The sequence below is a fragment of the Neltuma alba genome, unplaced genomic scaffold (assembly GCF_004799145.2).
Source record: "Neltuma alba isolate B1F8T4 unplaced genomic scaffold, ASM479914v2 tig00010701_pilon, whole genome shotgun sequence".
In the NCBI taxonomy this organism is placed as follows: Eukaryota; Viridiplantae; Streptophyta; class Magnoliopsida; order Fabales; family Fabaceae; genus Neltuma; species Neltuma alba.
This window is the reverse complement of record NW_021635537.1, coordinates 208,692-219,576: the sequence shown is the minus strand read 5'-3', so window position 1 is coordinate 219,576 and position 10,885 is coordinate 208,692. Positions and strand designations below refer to the sequence as shown.

Genomic DNA, 10,885 nt, shown 5'->3' with positions numbered 1-10,885 from the left:
CCTTGAGACTCAAAGAATACTTACAAAAATATATAAGAAAACCTGCAGTTGAATAGATAATCATTAAATAGATAATCATACCTTGAGCAAATATTTGAGGTGTAATTCGTAGCAAAGAAATTTTTGTAGCAAAGAACTTTTAATATGAATATATTATTTTACACATTATTTGTTATTGTATAAATTCTTATTTTCTTATATATATATATATATATATATATATTAAATAAGGGTTCGATGAGACGGGGAAGACGAAAACGTTCCAGCTGCCTGAGACGCACCAGATTTTGATCGGATCGGTTCTAAGATTTTAGCAATAGTTTTTGAAAAATTGGAAGGAAATTATTTTAATTCTAAGTAATTTATTCCTTACTTATTATAAATAAACCCCCCCCCAAATTATTATGGGTTAATTCGAAGAATATTCTAATTTGGTTTCAATTTTAATCATATTCATATATGACAAACGTTTTTGTTTTTGTATCACTTTTATAAGAAGCAAGTAAAGCAAGGCATTTTATTATTTATATAATATTTATTTCATTCCCAAAAAAAAAAGAATTGAGGGGAGCTGAAATCGTTTTCTATTAACATGGATGTCTCTCTTTTTCATTTCTTATTTTTGGCCACAAGATGTATGTGTCTATTTTAACCATAAAATGTGAATCAGAATACTATAATTATTTGTTTACTTTAGCAAGAGTGAAGTATAAATAACAAAATAAATTTTTAAAAGGAGAAAATTATTATATATTAAATAATTTAAACAATTGCGTCGGCCTACAAACAATTTTTTTCAACATAACGAACATTTTGGGACCAAAGAATACAAAAGTAATGCATTATTACAAATGTACATGAAATTTTCTTTTTTACTTTAAAAATCTAAAATTATTATGTTTTACTATTCAAATTAAAATCAACATGGGTAACTGAGAATGGGTGAGTAAAACCTACAAAGTGATATTAATTAAAAAAATAAAAATATAAAAGTAATTCATAAAATTTTTTATATTGATTATACTAAATTATGAATATTGATGGATTTAATTTCAATGATTTAATACTTCCTTATACCAATTTTTTATTTTTAAGCGGAATATTTTCATGAGACTCACTTATCAAACTTGCATTTTGAATATTTTACTTTTTAATTTTATAATATAATCATTTTTTAAAATATTTCAATTATCGGAATTTGTAATATATTTAAACCAAATTGTTACCATTTTTTGTATTTTAATATTTAATGATACTTTTAATAACTATATGCTGATAAATTCTTACAAGATTACAATAGGAATTCGCAATGCGATTTTACGTTCTTGTTACGCGTTTTTTAATCTTGGATACAAGTACTCTCTAGTCATAAATATAAAACGTTTTCTAAAAATAGTGTTTCTATCAAAATATAAGTAATATTGTAATACTGTCTTTTTTCCCCTAAGTTTATCCTTTTCTTGTTTAATGTGAGCTACAAAATGGTTTAGGAAACTCTACCGTTAATATAGCTAATAATGATAAATTTGGCTTGACAAAAAACGAAGAAAATAAAATTGTGTACGTGTAATATTTTTTAGAAAAAAATAATAACAAAATAGTTTTTAAAATTTAGGATAAATTGCACAAAATTCCTCAAAACTTTAAATAATGTACAAATAATATTATTAACCTTCAAAGCTTAAAAAAAAAATCAACCGCCAATTATAAAATCTTTTAAACTTCATTTTTATACATACATAACATCAAATTTTGAGTTATATGTAAATAATTTCTTAAAAATAATTTGTGCTTATAAGTGACAAACTAAATACTATCTATGATCCTAATTATAAAATCTTATTAGTAGATTATAAATAATGTCTTATAATTAGAATCAGAGGTACAAAGCAAATCAGATGGATAGATATGATAGTTTGCCGGGTTTATTGCAATAGAAGTGTATATTTTAGCCTTGTTTTCTTTGGACGACCTTGTGCTTCTCAAAATTATTTAATATCTATCAATTATCAATTGTGCTTCATAAAATTATCACTTGACCGTTGTGCTTCAAAAATGGATTAATTAAGGTAATTTAGACATTAAAACAAGAAGAAAGAAAGAAGACCGCAAACATTAGGACATGATCTTCAATCCTATCAAAACAAGTAAAGCCAAAGCGCCTAGGCTCATAAAGACACTCAAGAAAGCAATTTAACCGAATTTCTTAATAAATAATAAGTTTATGGAGTTGTAATTCATAAAAATATAATAGCATTATGTAATATTTATAACCGAATCTATTTAATGAGATAACACTTATTATTGCCGCTACCAATCATGCCCCTACAAGTTCAACAAAAATTAAACGGAAAAAAAAGAAGGCATGCCTCATTAGGTTACTTGAGTGCTTTAGGTTTGTTATTACCAAAAATCTTAATTCCTCCTTTTATTTGGGAGGAAAGAAGCTAAAGAAAGTGGCCATAAATGAACTAATGGAAAATGAAGAACATTTGAAAATTTTCATGACAACCTACAATACTCTGATTACAGCTTGACAAGCGGCCTAAAGAATCAGAACTACAATACAACCAACTACCTCTACAAGATTTTCAACACCAAACCCTTCTACCATTTATAAACATGATCTATAATAAACAACAGATATTTGTATCATGTTGCAACTTTCATCTGATATTAAGGCACACCCAAGCAGTAAAAATTTCACAGGGCAGATTTACCCCAACAAAAAGATATTCTGTATTATGTTACACACACTCATGCATGTCTTGATGGGTCCTCATGCAATTGTGTCGGTCTTACATTTGGATCATCCTGCCACAAGCAGCGAGCCATCATGATAGTGTTAGTCTGGAAGTGAATACGATCTAAAAGTAACTTAATTTACCAAACTTACCCGAATGCCATAAGTGAAATTTGTTGATGCACGGAAAAAATCAAGCTGTGCCTGCAAATTTTGGAACAATTTATGAAGTTCAGCGAAAATATTACAGTGGCAGGAAAAGCATGTTCAGCGCAAGCAAACCTTACCAGACCAGGCATGCTTTGATGAGCACCATAGTAACCATCGTGGCTTGTTGGTATGGAACTTAACTGTCCCTGTATTCAAACAACAGAGTTTCTAAAATTTTGCACTCGCGCTAAATACTTTCCATAATTATTCACAATTTCAAAGACGCACCAGCCCCTGAATTGTCTGTTGATTCCCATAATAATTATCACGTGTTGGTCCCATCAAGTTCAACTGAAAAATCAAATAAACAAATACATTAGTCCAGGTACTAATGTGAAACCACCAAAGGTAAACTAAAGAGTATCATATACTTACCATTCCCTGAACGCTCTGTTGAGAGCCATAATAACCATCTAGGGTTACTGCCCTTGCGTTGAATTTGTCCTACAAAATAAATTTCCAATTAACTGAAGACACTTCAAACTAAGCAGATACATCCTTTCAACTAAGATGGAGCTTCTATTTTAAACTTCAATATTTCTCTTTTTGTTTGCTTTAAATAAATATTTCCCCGTGTAGCCTGACTTTCTTCTTCACACACCACACCTTAAAATATAAAATTGAACAATTTTAGAGATTAACAACCATAGGAAGACTAACCATTTGCTGCATGTTATCCTGTGCCCCAACTGTCATGACTTCAGATTCGGAGTTCAGCTGCAATTCAAAGCAGTCATGATATAAACTTAAAACAACATAGATAGGTATGTGCTCTGAAGCAAACAAAAAGACAAAAAGAAAAAAGAACCTTTTTCTTTTTAGTTGGATTTTTCTTTTTGTTTGTCTTGCCCATATTTCTACTCTGGGTATCTTCTTCAGCAGAGAGCTGACTGTGACTAGCTGACATGACAACTTCGGTAGGACTCTTGCTAGAATTGTTCACAGTCACACAACTTTTGTATGCTTCACGTAACGCATGGAATGCAATACTATAACTGTCTTGAGATAGAGATCCCTCTTCACTCAACTTCATTGCTTGCCGACATAAATCATTGTATCGTTGTACCCTAGCCAGTACATGTTCGGATTCTTCTCCCATTGTTTGTCTATCTTTAGCATCTCTCGTCCACCGTTTCAAGATATATCGGGATGGGATTACCGAAAGGCCAGAATATTGAAGAACAATCAATGCATGTCGACAAAGAAAACCTCTATATTCAAATAACCGACATATGCATGACACTTCAGATTTAATTTCATTCCACACAACAATGAAGTCTTGATTCTTTTCCATATCATGAACCTTGTAAGTAATGCCTGCATCATCCTGTCTTTCAGCTTTAGGATGACAAGCAACTGCACCGATAACCTCGACTTGAATCTTCTTGAACACTGCATGTGTGTAACTCCCTGCAACACTCTTCTCCAATGGTGAAGGAGTTTTTAATGTTGCCCCTTTATTCCATGTCTCAGAATCACCTTTTGCTTCCTCTTCATACCTGTCTTGCAAGATTGCTTCATACTGCTTGACAAAATCTTGCACAGAGGTCTTCTTATGTACATATTTATCAAAGAATGAATTCACACTTTCTGATCGCTGGACGGTGGACAAACCACCTAAGAAAATATCCCTCATGAATGTTGGCACCCATAACTTGCGATCTTCATACAAGGACTGCATGCATTCATCCTCTTGGAGTCCAAACCTATCAACAATTTTCAACCACCTCTTCTCAAACTCATCGTTTGTCCATGACCTATAGATGCATTTTTCAAATTTTGCCATAAAATTCTCACGTTGCTTAATTACACGAGATAGATTTTCAGACACCTTCCCCAACACATGCCATAAACACATGGAGTGACGAGCATTAGGAAAGACATCTAAAATAACTGACTTTAATGCCTTGTCATGGTCAGTGATGATCACTTTCGGAGCATGGCCACCAACTCCTTTCAGCCATGTCCGCATTAGCCAAGAATAAGTAGCAGCACTTTCATCTGATATTAAGGCACACCCAAGCAGTATAAATTGATAGTGATGATTTACTCCAACAAGAACCGCAAGGGGTAACTTGTATTTGTTTCTAACATAGATGGTGTCAAAAGAAACTACATCACAAAAGTTCATATAGTCATGCCTACTTTTAGCGTCAATCCATAGAACATTTTTCAGACGTTGATCCTCACCAATATCTACCGCGTAAAAGAAGTTTGAATTCATACTGTGCATCTGCACCAGAAAATCAAGTAGAAGCTTCGCATCCCCCAACTCCAGGCCCAAATTCCGGCCTTTGTCAAATGGACTTTTCTCATTCTTAAGACCAACCACAGTTTTGTATTCAGCAAACTGTCTAGCCATTGCAGCGTACATTTTTCTTGTTTGCTCACTGACAGCTTGTGCTGGTAAAAGCTCATGATTATGCTCCTTCACAAAACTATGTATTACCCATTTTCCATCAGGCCTTCTTTTTACATGCATGCTTGCTCTACAATCAGTCTTAGAACAAGATCTTCGACCAGTTGAATTTTCAGCATCTTGCTTGTTCTGTCGGGCACGGGGTCGATTGAATGATTTGTCATGCTCTCTTTTTGTCCCATACCTGGAACAAGCAAATTTTGCATCTATAAATTCTCTCGATGTTTTCGAACGGCGACTATTTTGTATTGCAGTGTTGAATCCCATTGACCTTGCATATTCTTGGTAGAAAGAATAAGCTTCCCCATGAGACTCAAATTCCATGCCAGAAAGGGGCTCAAGATTTGTCTCTTCCTTAAATATCGCCATATCCACTGTAGATGAATTCAAATCTCCACTATCTAGAGCATGCGCATCAACACTGGCACCAACCATATTCTGGCCTTCTAGATCGCCGGTATGCAATTTTTCTTCATCTTCCAATATGTCAGCAATTGTATTTTGTTCTTCATCCTTATCGTGGTCACCAGAAGGTAACCTTAGATCTATGTCCATGATGACAACAGCTTTCAGCCTGATGATTTTCAGCAGTACCTTAAAATTCCAAAAAACAGAACTGATGTCAAGCATGGAAAAAGTTAAAAAAGAAAAGCTAACTGCAAGAGAATGGGAGGGAGGAAGAGCAACAAAGAGACCAATGCTTAAGGCTGCATCTGATTCTTTGTTTGATTGCTTGCATCCATCAGAGTACAGTGACTCTTATTTAGGAGAAGAGTTGTGTTAGCCCAGATCCTTGTCATTTTTCCCTCTAGCCAAGGCATGCAAGTTTGGAATATGTAATACTTTTGAGAAATCCTATTTCCATTTCATAACTCATTCTTCTACAAAGTAATGTTTTGTTCATAATTAAAAAATTTGGAAACATGAGCTCCCCAAAACAGCAAATCCTTAGTAATGCAGTACTGAAAAAGGAAAACAAAGATGTACTTTTGCAGGTTTGATGACCCATATACCTTTTTCTCTAATGTGTTAGATGACGATCTGAATCAGATTCAGAAATTTTGGTTAGTCTACAGTTTCATTTCCCAGCAGTGTTAGATTTGGAAAAGACTCTAAGGTATTTTGGGAAGCATTAGGCGTACCCTGCTGCCTTGGGTGAGGTCCTCCAAACTTATCTTGATGATTTGTTAAAATGAAGAAAAACAACACTTTTGAGTTTTGTTTGGTTTGCTTGAAGAGGAATGCTAGTATCTTCAATGGCTTTCTGTTATTTTTACATCTGTTGTGGAATATAATTGCACATTCCCAATCATGTAACCTTTGTTTCTATATAAAAGAAGAAATTAGTATAGAAAGAGAAAAAGGAGACTAAAAATTAAGAAAAATGAATGAAAAATTACATTTATGGAAAGATAAACATCACAGTAAATACAGAAATATAGCAAGATAGCAAAGCCATTGGCCCCCCTGCCTGTCTGTTAAACGGATACTCTGTAAGGACACCAAGGTAAAGTTATGAAAATAATTCTGTCCCAAAGCAAGTCTAGGGACAATGTCTCTATGTTAAAGATCCAGCCCCAGACAAAGACAAGAAGGAACCGCATACTATACAATGCAAAAGCAATTTTCCCTTCTTACTCTGACGAAGAAGTTAGTTAAGAGAAACGCTATAAACAGTGAGAGAACTGAAAATTTGTAAAACACTAGTATGCCAGCTAAAATGTAGCAGAAAGTGAAAGATATGCAATGAAAAATAAAGGTGGTTGGAGTGTTTCTCTTTCTGGATTAGGGCAACACATCACAGGTATATAAAGAGAGAGAGCCTCATTTGACAATGCTACATCTAATCATTAGAAGGAACTTGGGATCTTTACAACAAGGCTTTTCTTGCAATACATAATTGCAAATTATCCCATTACTGGTCTTTCTCACCTGGACTGAACTTCCCACATGCACCATCATAATATCTCGTCAATGGCCAGCCATCTATAGCTATCCCCATAACATTGAAGTACCTCTCACCATGGCAGTTTATATTATTTCTTCTTGGCGGATTTGAGAGCCTTGAAAAGCTTTTTATTATCGAACAGCCCGAGTCCTGGACCACTTGGAATGACTGACAGAAGAAAGAAAAGGGGGGAGGGCACAACTAGTAGCTTCTGCCAATCTAATGGGAACTCAAGTGGGAATACCAATCCACTTAAATATCTCATTAGGCATCTCATACTACTTACTCTGAGACTTAACATTCCATACTATTTCAACCTCCATTAATCGCTGCCCTGAGAGCAAACATCCAAGCATTGACACTCTATGACATGACTCAGTATTATACTAGTTAGAACCTTTGACAGATAGCCCTTTTCTTAAGGTTGCCGATAGCCAAACTCTAAATCAGTTGATGAATAGTCAAGTGTGAAGGAAAATACTCCCTCAAAAGCTAACTATTGAGACGGTAGTACTAACCCACTTAAATACTCAATAGAGGATCCCATCCTTCTCAAGGTGAGATTTAAGAATCCCACACCACCTTAGTCTCTCTCCATTGCACTCAAACTGAGGCCAACACAAACTAAAACCCATGATCAGCCGCCGACATATCTAATGCCATAAATTGCCAATCACTCTTGCCGGCCAACCGCCACACCCATTTCAAGATACCGCTCATGGAATTTCATTTTCCTCAAATACCATATTATGTCCCCAAAAAAAAAAAAAGTATTCAATTTTCTCAAGTCCGCTTTAAGTTCAGGAAAAAATAAAAAAAAGGATAAATAAATTCAAGTTCATTTGGAAACAAGCAACTAATTTCATCCAAAAAATCATTGCAAGCTAAAGAAGGTTGAGCCATTAACAAGAGGCCTCATTAACGATCTTTCTATTATTATATTTTCAAGGTTGCTTCTAAATTCTCACTTCTCATCTGTTCACTCATCATTGTTGATTGCCAAATGGAGCGTAGAACTTGGAATTCCAAACTTCTATAGTGAGTTCAGTATACAAAGCTTACCAACACTCAAATATAACAGTAACAGATTTTCTTTCCTTGTCACTAATATATTATCCATGTTATTGGGAAAAATTAATGATATGTGCTCAATTCCGCATCACATCATTTCTTTAAAGCTACTGTATGCAATCGTTTCCAAGACTTATACAAAAACAGAACACATTTAAGACTTCAAAAAAAATTACATTTTTCATACCAGCACCATAATTCTGTCCTCGTCGTTAATATCTTCTCCCAAAGTTATCAAAAACCCACTCTTGATATATGCTAAATTCCTCAGGTCAAAAAGAGATACTACCTCTCATCCTTAATATAAGAACTTGTTTAACTTTTATTTTGATCCTAAATATAAAATCTCAGTTCACTTTGTCTCCCATATTTATCAATTTTTTTTCAAGATAGTCTTTGTAATAAGGATATTTTAGGAAAAACACCTATTTATTAGAAATAACTAACTTAACTAATTTTCATAATCTACTTAAATTAATCGATTAGTTCTTATATTAAAGACCCGAGATAGTATATGCTAAATTCCCACATGGCCTCATGTCCATGTCTTTAAAGCAGTATGCAATTATTTCCAAGCCCCCGAGTATAAAAATAAAATATATTTAAGACATCGAACCCAAAAAAAAAGGAAATGGAAGAGATAAGAGGTGAACCACAAACCAAAGAACAAAAGATACAAGAGAAAAGAGAGGGAGGGTACCTCTCTGATTACATGAAAGAAGGTGCCCTTCTCAAGTTGGCCAGAAGCTGGAAATCTCACGCGAGAGGCCGGGCGAGTGGACGAACCCCGCTCTTCAACTCTTCAAATTTTTATTCATAGGGTTTCCAAAGGCCCCTCCTCACTTCCAATCCAACTGTCATACTTCCTCACTTGCGCCATGGAGTGGCGCGTGTCGTCCAATCTCGGCCCACCCTGAGGATTCGGAGTGATGCTTCTGCTATCTCCCGCTCTGCCAATTTCAAGCTTTAATCTCGCTCTAACAAGAAACTCTAGGCGTATGATTACTCAAGTATATCTTCAGCTGCCCAATTCTACACCCAGAAAAGAAGAAAAAGGAAACACTACCAAATTAACACGGCAAAGACTACATACATCAGCATATTCAACAATGTAATTATTAAGCAAACAATGAATTTTCTTACAGAAATAAATGAATTAAGGAAACCAAAAATCAACTTCATCAGCATGTTCAACTGCATTAGGTTAAATCAAAAGATAACCAAAGGCCAGAGCAGCCGGCGACCATCACCAGAGCACTAGGAATTCCTAATCGCCCGAAACACATGTTGGGAACTTTTGAAAGAAAAAAGGGACAGAAAGAGAAACTAACCAGTTGACAATCTATCTGTGAATCAACCCTACGCCGTTGCCGGAAAAGAAGCCGAGACGGAGGGAACAAATATGGTTGAAGAACAATAAAAAGTAGTTAAGAACGAACGGAATTATACAAGAAGTGGGGTGGGGGGCAGAGTTTGGCCCCGGATGAACATTTTTGGGTCCTTGAAGGGAAGGAAGGAGACCCAAATGGATCAAACCGGGTTAGCGGATTAACCACAAATTATCCGGTCCGGTCAGATTAGCTGTCCTCCTTGCTTCTCAAGGCTCATGTCATTGTCTTTTTATCGCCTTACTTCTCATCGTCATAACTTGAAAATTGAAACCATGTTCTGTTATTGTTATGAATCATACCAATCAAGTCTGACATAAACGGATCTATTAGGTCATCTTGTTTTACCCTTGGAAAAAAAAAGGGGGGCTGGATTGCCAGGAAGTTTCTCATTTGAGTCAAAACGCTAAATGTGCAATTTTGTTTTTGTCAAAGCCAAATGTGCAATTTTATTTTCTCATGTATAATTTTATCCTTGATTTTTTTTTTCACAATTTTGCCTTTAATATTTGAGTAAAATTACGCAATATATAAAGTTTATGAAATTATAAAAATTAAAATCAACAGTTTGTCTGCACAAGATTAAGTGCCTGTTTAGATTAGTGATTAGAAAAATAGCTTATAAGAAAAATAGCTTATAGAAAAGTGAAGTTGGTAAAAGTTAAATTGTATAAACTAAATTGTATTTATATTGGAATTCAAAAAAATTGGTTTGTAAAAATGAGATTGGTAAAAAATTGTTTGGATTATAGTTGAGTAAAAGTAAGTTTGGTTGAAAAATTACCAAAATGAAGATGAGTTTTAATAAATAATGAAACATGATAAAAAAAAATAATTTCACATAATACAATGAAATTAAAATAAATTAATATGAAGAAGTCAAATTTAATAAGTGAATTAAATTTTAAAATTTTAGAGAAATTATAAAAAAGTATTTTAAATATAAAATGAAACATGAAAAAAAAAGAATTAAGATAATATAATGAAGAAGTGAAATATAATGAATGAATTAAAATCAAAAAATTTAAAGAAATCATAAGAAATATTTTAAATATAAAGTGAAACATGGTAAAAATAAATAAATTGACATAATACAATAAATTTGA

General features: G+C 33.9%; 1 protein-coding gene across 2 annotated transcripts; it reads right to left on the bottom strand.

Moving 5' to 3' along the window:
* Nucleotides 1–2,448: 2,448 nt before the first annotated feature.
* Nucleotides 2,449–9,982, bottom strand: LOC114758455 (protein FAR-RED ELONGATED HYPOCOTYL 3). 2 transcript variants are annotated; one of them, XM_028947489.1, is made up of 9 exons: nucleotides 9,723–9,982; nucleotides 9,094–9,423; nucleotides 3,762–5,972; nucleotides 3,614–3,670; nucleotides 3,329–3,397; nucleotides 3,182–3,244; nucleotides 3,031–3,099; nucleotides 2,897–2,947; nucleotides 2,449–2,814 (listed from the first exon to the last, which is right to left on the bottom strand). In XM_028947489.1, the coding sequence occupies exons 3-9, from the start codon at nucleotides 5,925–5,927 to the stop codon at nucleotides 2,758–2,760; spliced, it is 2,532 nt and encodes an 843-aa protein (XP_028803322.1). In that variant the 5' UTR covers nucleotides 5,928–5,972; nucleotides 9,094–9,423; nucleotides 9,723–9,982; the 3' UTR covers nucleotides 2,449–2,757. The 2 variants fall into 2 exon arrangements, with proteins under 2 accessions (XP_028803322.1, XP_028803321.1); XM_028947488.1 differs by having other exon boundaries at nucleotides 3,762–5,966; nucleotides 9,092–9,423; nucleotides 9,723–9,981.
* Nucleotides 9,983–10,885: the final 903 nt, after the last annotated feature.